Genomic DNA, 16,711 nt, shown 5'->3' on the forward strand with positions numbered 1-16,711 from the left:
GCATTTCAAATTGAACTTTTAAAAAGGACTAAGAAAATAACAGATTGAATTCAGCAACTGAACTTTTTTTAGTTGATAATTTTTGAAGTTGTTATTTTTTAAAATTATATCTCGTTTACATTCTTCTAAAATGACTGAATCGATTACCAATACTTTCAACTAAATAGTAAATTTAATTTTTATTGAAGTTTGTAAAAAATAATTTTTAAAAATACCAAAGTAATAAAATTATTTTTATTTAAATCATTATCCATTTATTCAGTTTTTTAATTTATAATTTACTTATTTAAATATTCAAATATTTTTATTACCTTAAAATTATAATCATGTAATCAATTGTTTTCCAAATTAACCGCCAGGTGACGCCACGACTAAGAAACTCAAATTTATTTAAACTAATGGAATAAACTAAAAACTAAATTATGAATATATTAAAAAATATATTGTTTATAATATTTATTTATAAGAAAATCAGAAGTATAGTCTCGTCTAAGATGACTTCTGTGCAAGAAAAATTATGATTCTCGACACTGCAGCTTATTTTCAATAAAAGACACAATAAACTATTTTCCTTCGAATTTTTGCTCAGCTGGAACAGCAGAAACCATTTTAGATTCGTATTATCGAGAAATTACGAGCATTAGAAGGGTAGAGCACAAATAACAAAAACAAAATTCGGCATTGATTTGCTGTATAGGATTAACCCTTTCCAAACTTCCATTAAAGTGAACCAACTTTTTGTTTTTCACGTGACGCATCTGGGGAGAAAATGTCGTTAGCAATCAATCGAAATCTTTCCCTGTTCACAAAATAGATAAGTGGCAGTCGAAGAAACAATTCCGATTGATCTTTTTCAGTCACTTTAATTCAAGTCGCTGAAGGGAATCGGAAAGATATTTCTTAGGTCTGTTTTGTTGAATAAAAACATACCACAGAAGTGCATCTGTTTTAGTATTGTATTTATATTTATAGAGAAACGTTTTGAATTGCATTCTGAAAAGTATTAACAACTTTTGAATTAAAAATAAAAACAAAAGGCTTTTCTTTAAGTCTGTAAAAAATGTGGAAAAATAGTTATTTTAAAAAGCAAATAATTTTCTCGAAACTTACTCATATATTCTCTAATGAATAAACTTTTATATTATTAACTACTTCCCATCGGCAAACAATAGTTAAGAAAAAGTCTATTAGTATTCATTGCCTATTTTCTTTCGCAATTAATCTATGGAATGTACGTAACAATTGTGTATATTTCTATACATGTACGATACACAAGTGTTGAACACCAAATGTATATTTTAAAAACCTTGCTTCTGACCGATTGAAATCAAAATTTTTCATTGAAATCATAATTTTTCATCACCAAAATTTTTCATTTCAAAATTTTCATAAAATTTTTCATGAAATCAAAATTTTTCATTTTTTATTTTGTGACTACAACTTGTAGTCACAAAATCATATATCGAATTTGATATATTTAAATCCTTGTATTGTTATGTTATCGTATTTAAATGCTTGCGAAAATACAGCGCAGAAGGTATCCCCTTGATGGATTTTATTTCAAATTTGATAGTTACCTATATGGATGTTAAATCTGTGTACCAAATTGTATCAATTTATCTTTCTCTGTTTTGTAGTTTCGTGTCATTTTATATTCGGAATTCATAAAAACAGATTTCCTCTGAATTGATTTCGTTCAAATGCATCATTTATTTATATATATAAATTTGATTTTAATACTATATGTCAAATTTCCTCTGTATGGCTCAAAGAGATTTTCAATTACCATTTTCGCAGACAAGCATAATTCCATAAGTGTGTGTGTGTGTGTTTAACATAAGAAGTGCTAAAACGTATAAATTTATCAAAATATCACTTTCGAATTGTTCGATGATCACAATATGTTTCTCTTCGAACAGGAGAAAGTAAAAAAAAAGTGGAAGTGAAAATAAAATATTAAAACTGTGAATCATAATCTTTTACATTACAGTTAATCATAAATCATTAATTTACATTTAATGATTTATCTTTCCTGGTTTTTCTATCAGTGCTTAATTGCTTTACATTTTATTTTATATTTTCAGATAAAAATATTCCCTGTATTTATAATCTTTGAGTTGTAAATCAATGCAAAGTTGGTTTTCATTATTGGTTGGTATTCATTACCATGAAATTTTGTTTGCAATGGTTCACAAATTCAAGATTAGATGTTGCCTGATATACATTTAAAATTTAATTATATTAAATTACTTGAATGTCTATTAATATCTGAAAATATTGATGTATTGTATTGTCATCTGAATAAACAATTGCAAAGTTTTCCAGAACAAAGAATCTTTTCGGGATGGTAGTGGTAGCTTCCGAATAAGACAAACTAAACAGCTGCCTAAAGACGGTACACTGAGAAAGGGTTGCAAGCAAGTCGATTGAAAATCTTTATTTTTTTATTTATAAAATAACTAAAATTTCAACAAAAAATGCTGATTAAATTAATGATAAAATATTAGGAAAATATTAATATTTTAATAAGTATAATTGTCCAGGTTCGTACGTTTTATTATGGTCAATTAATTTTAAAAATAGTTAAAAAAACACTTGCTACAATAATATTGCTTACAAACGTGCATACTGAGCAATCTGATGTAGATAGTAGAATAGATAGATAAAAATATATAATTATTCACAAAGTCAATAAAATATAAAACATTGACTTAATTCGCCTATTAAAAAGTTCTGAAATGTGAAGCTAAATTTATTAGAAATGCTGTAATTTGAAACTACATATCTCATAAAGTGCACTATCTACCTAACATGCCACTGGGAGTGCACAAGTTTGAATAGAAAGTTCTGGTTCAAGAAGTTTTCCTTTCAGATGATATAGATTAGAATTAAGAGATCCACCAAAAGACCCTCATGTGGCTTCGCTATAGTTTGCTGAACTAAATTAATTTAGATAAAAATTCCACACTACACCGACGCCAGAATGATTGATTCAAGAAGACAGTTTTAAACGTCCCGGTTTGTTGGTTTCAATGGCCCAAGAGTCATATTTAGCTACATTGATCCAAGAATATGTTTAAGCAATGGAAAATAATCCATCGCTTAAGCGTATATCTGGAAGAATAATAAGAAAAATAATTAAAAGTCTTCGGAAACATAGATGGATAATTTTTAGTAGAATACATTCACTTAACATTTGCTCGTGATGTACATCCCCTTGATATTTCCTGGCGATGTTATGAGCAAGTGTCAAAATTGCATCCCCAGAATCCCCTAAAGAATAATCTGGTTTCATTTTTTGTTATTTTCTATTTTACAAGAATAAAGGATTTGAATTGAGCAATTTCTTATCAATGCATTATCCATAATATAGCTTTTTAATCTATTCACTTCAATTACTACGAGTTCAGTGTTTTCATTCATCTCACCTTGTTTTGAAAGACATCCTTAACAAAGTTCCTCATCCTCATCTTTTTACCTTTTTAAAAATAGGATTCTTTTATTTTATATGAGTACTATGCATTCTCTTTTAATGCTTCAAATCTTTACAACAGTTTTTTTTCTCTAGAATAGAGTATTTGTGAAAGTGAGCAGAGGTTTTGAATAACCATTTAAAATGTGACCATGCACCTTTTTAATGAACCATATGTTTGCATATACCTTATGGTTGGCGCTGCATAATCAGAAATGGTTTTAGCGCCAGTAAACTCCATCAAACTCAAACTCAAACTCACTTCAATTACTGTACATTTTGAAAATAAATCTTTTAAAAGCTATATGACAGCATTTTATATAAAATGTTTTAATATTCTTTAGATATATAAAAATATAAAACCATATTAAGCGAAATCCCATGGTAATATTTGAAGCGCTAAATGAAAATAGAATACAATATTTCATGACATTTTCGACAGTCAACGCAAGCTTTAAAAGGCAAATATTTTTTTAATGGTAAATATTTATTTAGATGGTAAGTAGATAAATTTTTTTAAAAAAATTAATAAAGTGCTAACAGAATCCTTAAGGAATAGAATAAATATATTCGTATTAAAATAATTAAAATTGCTAGTCTGTACTTATTTTTTATGGAAAAAAATGATTCCCGTTATTACTAAATTTTTTCAAAGTTCAAAATATAACACTGAATGATAAAAAAAAATATATATATTAGCAGGAAAATATGAAAAATATACAAGTCACCATCATTTATGAATCACATCCCTAGTGGCAAAATATTGGGAGACTAATCCAAAATTTTGAATATGAATTAGCGGGGATTTTGAAATAAGCTGATTATATTTTGATAAATTAATCCTGCGGATAGAATAACACGCCTGAGGAATGCGTTGTCGAGTTGCAGACAAATTGCAAAGGATTTGATCTATACAAATCAGAAGAGACTCTAATAAATTCGACTTTCTAAGCATTTATAAACAAAATATACATCTTCATTTGATATATACTTACTTACTCGTATAAAAAAATATTGAGAAAATATTAGAATCGCCAAAAAATTTGAACTCATTTTTTTATGAATATCCACTTTTCAAACCTCTCTGTGTCCAAAAAAACCCATATTTTTGGCATTATGTCTGTTTGTCTATGAACACGATAACTGAAAAACATTTTAAGCTAGATGGCCTAAATTTGGTGTAAAGAATTATGACCAAATTTGCAGATTTCTTTCAAATTTTGAATGAAATCCATTCGCTGGAATTTACAGAAAGTGTGCCTGTCTGGCAGTTAGAGAAGGAGTAAACTTTATTGATACAAAATGCAAAACGGTTGGTTGATGAAACTGATAAACAGGTTTGGCATTTTAAATATAGATACTTATCAAAATTTGAACCAAATCCTTCAAACGTTTTACCTTTTGTCGGTCAGTATTTTCACATGTATATAAACTCATAAATCAAAAGAATCAAATCAATGAAATTTAATACGTTATCTTGTGATTATAGCTATAATTTTGCGTCAGAGCGAGGTGTAAATCTATTGACAAAAAGTCTTTCAAAATACCCATTCCTACGATAAATTCAGCAAAAATGCTAGCTTCATGCCAAACATATATATTCTAACTATCGTTCACCAATGCCATCAATGCATTCATGTCCTAACTCAACCCGCTGGTGAGGTGTGGAGAGGGGGGTGCCAGATCAGGTGTCGTCCTCGTCATCTGACCACTGTTCAAAATTACGAGGTCCGTCCCAAAACAGCCGAAGTGTTGCTTTGCAATGGGACGTAAATATAACTAAACTAAACATATCCTAACCCAAAATCCCCAATTTCAAGCGAAAAAAGTCGAATAAATCTTTTATTGTAGAGTAAGAGAGAAAACTTCGGGGAAACCACTTACAACGATTTTCATACATACATCGATTTAAATAGGAAACAACAGAATTAAATATAGATGGATTTTTGAAAACTGTTGTCTTTGTCCTGTTTCCTTTATTCTGAATAAAAATAAGATAAGTAGAAAATGTTCCTCATTCCTATGAAATTATAGAATTAATTTAATTGTTTCATTAGAATTCTTTTATTAAGATATTGATGCATCTAATATTGCATAAAATCGTGCAATATAAAATGCATCAGTAAAAATGCTTTAAATACATTTGATAGAGAATTTTTTGGATAAGAAAATTAAACTAATTTTCCTAATCAATGGTAAAAGACTTGGAATACGTAAAGCTCCTGTTATTATTATTATTATTATTAAAGAAACATGGCACCTTTACTTCTTATAGATCTCACTTTTGGAAACCTATTTCAAATTTAATAAAGTTCCGTAGAATGCATTTTTATTCTTTGTTTAGTTTTATAAAATATTCAAGTCTTTCATATTATAATCACCACATACGCTATCATTTTATTCTATCAATCCTAGCTTCAAATTTCCATATGCGGCATAAACGAAGAAAAGAAATATGATTAATGATGAAAATCTACGCCACTGGGTCCATTTAGGTAACATTTTAGGAAAGTAATAGCCATTTAATGTAAGGAAACATCCGTTTTATTTTATAGAATAATGTAAAAGAAATTTCAACAATATTTACCATGAGTCTATGAAAAATGAAGCATCGATCGTAATTTAGAACTATGAAAAATAAATCATTATTTTTGTTTGCGTGAGTTAAATGTATTAATGGAAAAACAATTCATAAATCAACAAAAATATTTTTTCCTATTAAAAATAAAATACCGATAAAACAAAAATATCCTTTTAGAATTATTAAATTTTTGTCATGTTTTAGATGATTACTTAACTATTAATTTAACGAGATAGCTTTATAATTTTGGATTAATTTAAAAATATAAATTCTTTATATTTCTTTTCCGTTGCATTAAAAATTAACAAATAAATATGATTATATTATGACGAAACAACCCTCTTTCCATATACAATTCTTTATCTAAAATAATTTTTGTTATAAAAATTATTACTACGTATATATTTAATAATTGTTATTGTTCGAATTTTCAAAAATATATTAATCAATCAAAATCTTCAGTCTTAATATTAAAAAATATATATATATATATAATTGTGTTAATATGAATAAGTCATTAGCTTAGAGTTTTGTTTCTCTAGAATTGTAAAGAAGAATTCGTTCAAGAATCGCTAGAAACACAATCCAAGCCTGCTTTATAGTTGAAACTTTTCATAAAACAATAAAATCTTATGTTATATAATAAACAAAGATAAAATAAATATATAAATTTTATACATAGGCTTTATTTTTCAACACATGACAAAACCATTGTTTACATTATTGTGTCAATGATATATTGACAGAAAGTTACCGAAATGCCATGGCGATTGGTAATTAATCATATTGGACATTCTGTTTTGACGTTACTTTGAAAGGCTTCTGCAGGTTGTCAAAAATAACCTCTTTTATTGTGAATGAGTGCATTCAACATGTTCTTTAATATCTATTCTAAAGCAAGGAAAAAGAATTTGATACCAGAAATTTCTAAAAGATACATTCAACAAGAAATGTTTGATCTGCACTAAAGACAAACCCATACTGTATTCTAAAAGAGATAAAAAATAAAAATGACTGACCAAATGCGAATGTTAAGAAACAAACTTTTAATATAGAACTATACCTCCAAATAAATCAATAATATGACGCTCGTATGAGTGAAGAATTATCGACGTAACTAAAGATAATAAAGACATTCAAGAAAACAATACAGAATTATCTGATGAAAAGTTCGAAAACAAGTAAATAGCAAAGAATTAAAGGATTATAAAAATTATTTGATTACGATTTTATAAAAGAAGTAGTATAATGGTCAAATACAATGGTAACTTTAAAAATATATTAATCGCAATTATAATATTTAAGAATCGAATACTATTTCCTCGAATACTATCATGGAATATTTAAAGGATAAATTATTTGAATATAATAAGGGAACTCGACCAAGCGGGTGCATATTTTTATGAGAAATTAAACTTCCATTTTCATGTTTAAAGACCTAACCTTAATTTTAATATCTTTATAGCAGAAGAAATTATAAAATCTGAAAAATGAAAAATTGTGACAAATTATTTATGTAAGATCGCAATTATATAAGATTTAGTATTCCTTAGTTCGTATCGAAAAAGGATTATTAAATGAAAAAAAGCATGTGTCAAAATGGATTTTATTCTAAAATTTGATTTTATGAAGATTGCAAGCAAAAAAAAAAAAAAAAAAATTTAGAATTTAAAAATGTGTCACTCAAATCTGTAAGTAGACAAATATCTATTTTTGCCCTTTTTTTAAAAACATTTCGATTCCGCCTGGAAATCAGGTGATAACATTTTTATGCTCTATTAGTTATTTTCATAGGCGTGCAAATGAATGATATTTCTGCTTCTATAATCTTCAAATCAAGTGATCACATTTCCCATCTCTTAGATCTCCTCGTGCTTTGTCATATTTTATTCTACTTATTTTATTTAATTTCTATTTGTATTTTTAAGATTGGCATCATAACAATATTAGTATTACAAAATTAATTTAAAGTGGTGAACGAATTTTCTTTAGAAAATATGAATGGTGTTCAAAGATCTTCACTGCTGATACCAGCATTCTTTTTTTTTTTAACTGCGCTCTTTTTGATAAGAATAATTTGTTAAATGATTATATTCTTATGCATTGTAAATAAAAAAGGAGGTAATATGCAATTATATATATATATATATATATATATATATATATATATATATATGTGTGTGTGTGTGTGTGTGTGTGTGTGTGTGTGTGTGTGTGTGTGTGTGTGTGTATTAAACTTTCAGTTTCAGTTTTTCTAGCTGGCAAACAAAATTTTGGAGATCGATTGATTTTGAGATGAAATAGCAGCTATGATGTCGTAGTTCTACGTCAACCTTTTAAAAACGCATCTGCTGTCAAAGAAGCATACATAATAATAATAATGCAATAGTGGTAAAAGTAAGTAAAAATGTATGCGTTTAAAAGAGGATAATGAAAATTTCCATTTATGCTTTATTCATTGCCTACGCGATTTCGAGCTTCAAAATCCCCTAATCAAAAAATATCATGTTCTCACATGATAATAATAATATCTGTTAAATATTTAGAAAATACAATTGAAAAATTTCTAAAAAGACAAGAAAAGGAAAAACCTAAACAAAGAATATTATTTATTTATATATCGACAAAGAATATTATTTATTTATTCTTTAACCATATCTTATAATTTTTATGACTGAAATAGATATTTTAATGATAAAGATAGTCCAGTCTGAAGGATGTATGTTCTGTTGACTGTCCGGACATAATTGTGCTATAATTTCATTTTAAATAAAATGTTCCAAGTTTTTTATTTTATGAATTAAGATTTAAAATAGTTTATCCTTCATTTATATTCAGTTTAACTAGTAATAATAGTATTATGCCAAATTTTATAACAGCGTGGGTGTTGTTGTCTTTTCGTAGAAGTAATTAAATTTGAGAATCTAAAACATTGCTTTGTTATATTATACTTTTAAGTTCTATAAAATCTCAATAATTGAAGAGCCAGCATAAAATAACCACATAAGAGTACCCTCGGTATTAAAATACTGTATTATTTACTCCTAAATCTTATAGTCAAGATAACGACAAAAGAGGCTGTTGCTCTGCAGATAACAAGACGACGGCATTCTTGCAAAATTGTGCCAATTTGTGAAATGGAGCTTCGTACAAATATTCCGAATTCTTGAATGGCAACGCATTTCAGCACGTTTCTTATGCTGAATGAAACTTCGGCCGTGCAAGAAAAAGATTTTTGAAAACTGGATCATTTATGTAATTATGTAGCTTTTGTGAAATTCTTAAAGTTTTGTTTAAAATTTTGCTTACTTTAGTTACACGCAAATTCTTTGAAAAAAATAAATAAAGGTATGGTCATGACAAGGTATAAATATTACTAAAAATAATTTTTTATCAGTAAGAAACCTAAAGAATTGCCTACTGTCTTGAAAAAAAACTTCAAAACTTCAGTCATCTTTCTATTTCTAAAAAAAAAAAAAAAAAAAACATAGTTTTTTTAAACACGCATTTGTAGATTCGTACATTTAATACTCCATAAATATTGTCAATCTGATTTAATTTTTTTCTTTCGCATAGTATGAAGAAAAGAATTCTACTAGGCATATTTTTATTTCGAATACTTGTAATTCTTCATTCATTTATTGATTCGAAATTGTTGCCCAAAATTCCAGAAATATGTAGAAAAAATTATTTAAAAAAAGAATTGCAAATAAAAATTTATCGGTAAGTTTCTATTTGACAATAACATAAATCTATCCGTGTATTTCCATTAGTTAAAATATTGCATAAACATAAAATGTAATAAATTAAAATACCACATAAAACATTAAGAATTTTCACAGTAAGAACATGTGATTCGTTCATTTAATTATCCGTAAATATTGTCCAAATGATTTGATTTCTTTTTCTTTTGCGTAGCATGAAAAAAAAAAAAATTCTACTACGCATAATTTTATTTCGCATACTTGTAACGTTTCATTCATTTATTAGTTCAACATTTTTACATGAAATTCCACAAGTATGTAGAGTAAATTATTAAAATAAAAGAACATGACGAATAAATTTTTATACATATTTGCTTTTCTGTTAGCATACAAAAAAAATAAATCCCTTGTGTATTTTCATTAATTAATATACCGCATAAAATATTAAGAATTCTAACATGAAGAACATATAAATTGAAACAAAAACATATATTCTTAAAGATTCGTTTATTTAGTTGTCTTTAGATACTGTCCATCTGATTTAATTATTTTTTTTCTCGTAGAATGAAGAAAAGAATCTACTGGGCATAATTTATTTCGAATGATTGTAGCGTCTCATTCATTTATTATTTCGACATTTTTTGTGTAAAATTCCACAAATATGCATAGTAAATTAGTTTTTAAAAATAGAAGTTGTCGAATAAAGTTTTATAGATATTTACGTCTCTTTCCCACAAAATAATAAATACATCTGTGCATTTTCATTGGTTAAAATACTACATAAAAATAAAATTAAATAAATTAAAACATAAATGATTTGAACATTAAAAACATATATATTAAAGCATATTCGTATAGATTCGTTCATTTAATTGTCCGTAAATACTGCCCACCTGATTTAATTTTTTTTTCTTTCCCATAGCATTCTACCAGGCTAAATTATATTTCGAATACATGTAACGTCTCATTCATTTATTATTCGAATTTTTCGCTTAAAATTCTACAAATAGTAGAATAAATTATTAAAAAAAGAAACTGGCGAATAAAATTTTATAGATATTTACGTTTCTATTTCTCATAAAAAATAAATGTCTTTGCATTTTTATTAATTAAAATACCGCATAAAAATAAAATTAAATAAATTATAACCCGCATAAAAATAAAATTATATAAATTATAATACCGAATACAAATAAAATCAAATAAATTAAAATACTGCATAAAGCATTAAAATGTAAACATTAAAAACATACATATTGAAACAAAAACATAGTATATTCGTAAACATTCGTTCATCTAATTATCCGTAGATATTAATATTAAGATCCGTAAATGCGTAGATATAAATATTACTAAAAATAATTTTTCTTCAGTAAGAAACTCAAAGAATTCTTTACTGTTCAAGGAAAAAAATGACTTCAAAACTACAGTCATCTTTTGATTTCTAAGAAAAATATTGTTTTTTTAAGCACATATTCTTAAAGGTTCGTTCATTTAATTCTCCATAAATATTGTCCACCTGATTCAATTATTTTTCTTTTCGCGTAGCATGAAGAAAAGAACTCTACTGGACACAGTTTTTATTTCGAAGGCTTCATTAATTTATTAATTCAACTATTTTGCGTAAAATTCCACAAATATGTAACATAAATTATTAAAAAAAAGAAACTGGCGAATAAAATTGTATAGATACTTACTTTTCTACTTGTCATAAAAAATAAATGCCTGTGCAATTTCATTAATTAAAATACCACATAAAAATGAAATTAAATAAATTAAAATACCGCATAAACATTCAGAATTTGAACATTAAGAACATATATAATGAAACGTGAAGAACAAATATTCGTAAAGGTTTGTTCATTTAATTGTCCATAGATATTGTCCATTCATTTTTTTTTTTTTTTAATTTTCTCGTAGCTTAAGAAAATAATTCTACTAGGCATAATTACATTTCGAATACCTGTAACGCTTCATCCATTTATTTGTTCGACTTTTTTACGTAAAAATCCATAAATATGTAGAATAAATTGTTAAGAAACGGAAATTAGTGAATCATATTTCATAGATATTTACGTTTCTATTTGTCACAAAAAAAGAAAAATATTGCTGTGTGCCTTCATTTATTAAAATACCGCATAAAAATTATAAACTTGCTGAGAACTTAACAAGGAGAGTTTTTTGGACTCTTTGCGTTGCCTAATTATAGTATACATCATCACTATTTATTTATAAAAAAATAATCTTTCCTTTTACGGTTTTCAGAAATAACCAAAATGACCATCACCTATGAGGAATAAAACGGCTTCGTCATAGAAACCGAGAGTGGCAAAAAAAAGGACTTGTTACCACAAAATGTATTTCCTATCACATGGTTTTCCCTGTTTTGGTCACACTTAACCATTTTTCCCTACTTCCAATGAGTCAATGGATAGATGAAAAGGAATTATCCTCCATATTGTGGGAATCGGGAAATAAATCTTTAGAGGAGAAAGAAAGAATGTGGGAAAAGGATGGTCACAGTACTCTTGAGCAATAACTGAGTAATATTCTTTTTAGTGGTATTCGTGGTATTGCGTAATGAGCTTTTATGCCCCAACAAAATCAGAAGCCATTCTTATGCTCTTTAGAGCTAAGTTGTAAATCACTTTATATATATATATATATATATATATATATATATATATATATATATATATATATATATATATATATATATATATATATATATATATATATAAAAGTGAATATGTACTAACTATGAAATCGTTTTAACCCTTTGCTTAGTAAATTTAGTTTTGGTGAATTATTTGATCATCATGTGCCAGTATCTGGCTTAAAAATCATTCGGTAAAAAAAAAAATCGAGCAAATTTATCTTATTCAGAATTTATTTTCTTCTGGAAAATGAAAGGGGAGGAGGGAAAAAAGGCTTATAGTCATTAAAAAAAAGACATCAGAGTTATTAAAGTCATTAAAAAGTCAGTATAGTCGTTAAAAAATTATTATAATCATAAAAATCAATAAAAAGTCATTATAATCATAAAAATCAATAAAAAGTCATTATAATCATTAAAATAATTAAAAAATCATTAAAGTCATTTGAAGTCAATAAAAAGTCAATACAGTCGTTAAAAAGTCATTGAAATCCTTAAAAAGTCATTATAATCATTAAAATAATTAAAAATCATTAGAAAGTCAATATAGTCATTAAAGTCATTAAAACATTATTAAAAAAGTCTTCATAGCCAAACAAAAAAAGAACATATAGTAAAATATTAATCTTTTATATCAATTTGCAGGACAAGGAATAACATTTCAAGGTGTTCAAAAAACATTATTTATCTGAAGTGAAAATTTAGATTTTATTCGATTTTATCAGTCTTGAATATGTTTTTTTCCAGAATTTTGGAATTATAATTTTTTGTAATTTCAGAAATAACAGATCAAGGCTATATAAAAAGCAAGACTTCAATTTTTCTGGAATATTTAATAATTTTTTTGTCATTTAGGTGCGATATTAATAATTTGTGTCAACGAATTTTAATTGTTTCTTTCATAACATTACCGCTGTTCAAAGTAATCATCTTGAAAAACGTTTTTTATTGATTAATATATTTACTTGGTTTCACTAGTTATTACGATTTATTTAAGCTGATGTTTAAATTAATAAAGTCACAATTCTAGGAGTTAGCAAAAACTATAAAAATTCTTGAAAATTAAATATAAGTAATCGAAGTAAAATTCTGGATGGCTGAAAAAACAGGTAATTTTTACGATTTTTATTTTACTCAACATCTGCAAACTTTAGCCAGAAAAAAAATGATTATGAGTATGTTTAAAAAATTGAAACTCAAAACTATGTAATTAGCTTTGTCACAAAATTCCTTCCTTTCTGAGAGCTGTTTGTAACTAATTAGAAAACGCTATATTCATTAAAATATTAATTATTTAACTGCTTAGGCTTACATAAAGGAGAGACATAAAATTGAGCTGAAAAATGTGTGATTTAAATGACTCTTTTGAAACAGGCGTATATATTAGTATTTATCTTTAAAACAAGAAACAGAAATATTTCTCTTCAAAGCTTCCTATTTTTAGGTTTTTGCCTTTCTAATTTATTATAGCTTTTCTTAGTTTTATTTACCTAATTTTATGTTCTTACTTTCTCATTTCTCTTATTTTGACGTATATTAGCTATTGTATGTCAAAAGTCTCTTTTTTCTACATCATGAAGGATATTTGGAAGTAAAGTTCGTAATTAGTAATTTTTCAAAGTATTTAAAATAAATGGTTCGTCGTTTTATCAATCTTTCTTAGTTAATATTACAGAAAAAATATTCAGAAATAAATAAAAATTCATAATATGATAGATTCAACTTTATAATTTCATTCATTTGAAATAGTTGACTACTCTGCGTTAGTCAGAAATAGCATGAATGCAATTACAATATGCTGAGAATGATAAAATCATCACTTACCCAGCATTTTGATGACATCCTTTCTAGAAGCCGACGAACTTTTTCGACTGACAGTTCGTCCTTGGCTGTTGAGGATCATACCCTGCATCTTAGATGATCCGTTCACATTGGAAGATACCGGTCGACTCTGATGACTGCGACCCATTTCTGACGATCTCTTCAACTGCAATCCGATCAGAGAGTACAAGATGCACAATATAGTTCCCGGGACAAAGAAGAACAAAGCCGTAAACCATTCAAAGGAATGGTCCAGAGGACGCTTCACGGAGCAAGTTGCAGTTTCCAGTATGTCATTTCCCAGGTTGTCTTGCTCGTATATTATACCCAGCTGGTATCCCATGGTAATAGCAGCAAAAGCAGAACATATCCAAATCGCAATGATGAATTTGATGGCTCTAGAGAGCCTAGACATGGTATGCGCTTTCAAAGGATGGCATATGGCCAGATATCTTTCCACAGTAAAAGCTGTGATGGTCAGAATGGATGCATTGGTGGATGCTTCAGAAGACCAACCTCTTAAAATGCAAAATGCTTCACCAAATAGGTATGGATACTTGGACCATAGGTGGTTTATGTCCTGTGGCAGACCAAGGATTAGAAGCAACAAATCACTTACTGCCAAGCTGAAGAGATAGTAATTAGTAGCTGTATGCATATAACGGTTTTTTGAGATGACAATACAAGTACATACATTGCCAATGATACCTGTGAGAAAAATGATCATATATACTATAGTCATAGGAATTGCATACGGATCCTGCCGTTCGCCCATAATACTCCAATCAAAATAGGCTTCTGATTCATTAGCTATTGTCAATATAGGATCTTCAAAGCTCGTGTTCTGCTGTATGCATCCAGAATCATAAGAGTCAGAATTATTGGGATCACACAAAGTTAGAGTATTTTCAAAATCCATGTTGTCCATAATTTGGCTTGCCCAAAAAATGTCACTTGAAATAATATGCTCGTTTCTGTTAACTTTTGATTTAGGAATTGGTCCCATTACAATGGATGTAAGTACTCTGCCATTCTAAATTATATCGTACTTTTTTTAAAAAATAAATATTTATAATTTATAGTAAAATTTGGCACGGTATGTTTTTAATAAATAGCATGCATATTTTTGGTCGATAATATGTTTAAAACTTTTGAACTTAAATATATGTAAAATCGTTCAAATATTTCTTTTATAAATATCACAGACAGTAAGTTAAGTTGCGAATGCATACATTTGAAATATATATGTAATAATGTCTTCAGATGCAATAAATTAAATATATAGTTGCCTCAAAATTTCGAGTTTTATTAACAAATGATAAGGAAGAAGAATATTTATAATAATGCGGACAATTTTTATATTATATGAAGAACTATTTTAGAATTTGAAATTTTTAAAACAAAGCATCAATTGCATCACGCACATTGTAAAGTTTAAAACACCAAGATATTTTATAAATCTGAAATTGCACATCAAAATTTAGGAAATAAGCATCAACTAGAGGAATACAAATAATTTTAAAAATGTTCTCGATGCATTAATATCAGAGTTTTCAAAAAATTCTTCAGTTAATTATATTCTCATAAATTTTTTAAATGATTATTTTTGGAATAGAAAATAAAATCTTTCACCTTGAATATGATCAGCCACATTCAGCTCCATGCATTGCAATTGCTGTTGACATTTTTAGCATATATTCTTCTCAACTTGAAAAAAAAAATGTTGATAAAATGATTATGAATCTTCTATTTCGTAAAGCAGAATTTCTTTAACACAATAGCACCAAAAAATAAAAAAAAATAAAATTGCAGACGATTTTCGCACACTTTAAAATAACTTGGAAAATATCTCTCACAATATCGTCTGCTTCTAGCACAAGTATAAAAAAATGCGATTAAATAACTCTCTTTTTTCTCAATGTGACGTCATGCGGTAAAACAAATGACTCGGTTATAGTTTTCGGAAGCGCATAAAAAAGCACAAACAAAAACACCTCGCTCAAATCCTGATAAGAAATTCGTCAGTGTGCGGCAGAACGAGACTAAAGCTGACCGCCAGTAAACGCCATCCCTGTTCTTTGCAGCGGACGTAGAGATCTGGCTCCAATATTATCAGAGAAGCACATGGTTCTTCCTGAGCTGTGCTCTGATTGGTTCGAAGCAAGGAGCGTCAAAGACCACGTGTTACTCCAGAGTCAAAATCGGCCTCTTTATTTTCACTTCCACATCCTGACGGTTTATTATTTTTTATTTTCCTTTTTTTTTTCTAAATAGATTGTCATTATCCACTTATATCATTGGGATAGGAATTCGAAATAAGAATGGTTTAAAATTGAGAAAGTTATCCTTAGGTCATTTAGTATCTTATTTAATAATAAGTAAGCTTTAACTGCTAGACAGAGACTAAGCTTTAACTGCTATTTCTGTAAAAAGAATAATTTCAGTGACTTAGATAATGCATTGAATAATATTTTAGA

The 16,711-nt window shown here is 27.3% G+C and overlaps 1 protein-coding gene across 1 annotated transcript in view; it reads right to left on the reverse strand.

Annotated features, from left to right (window-relative positions):
• Positions 1–15,341, reverse strand: part of LOC129963691 (pyrokinin-1 receptor-like) — a 250,266-nt gene extending 234,925 nt beyond the window's left edge. The window contains exon 1 of the mRNA XM_056078198.1: positions 14,238–15,341. Coding sequence (XP_055934173.1) covers positions 14,238–15,240 — 1,003 coding nt within the window. The 5' untranslated portion in view covers positions 15,241–15,341. The remainder of the gene's footprint in view (positions 1–14,237) is intronic.
• Positions 15,342–16,711: the final 1,370 nt, after the last annotated feature.

The sequence above is a fragment of the Argiope bruennichi genome, chromosome 3 (assembly GCF_947563725.1).
Source record: "Argiope bruennichi chromosome 3, qqArgBrue1.1, whole genome shotgun sequence".
Lineage (NCBI taxonomy): Eukaryota > Metazoa > Arthropoda > Arachnida > Araneae > Araneidae > Argiope > Argiope bruennichi.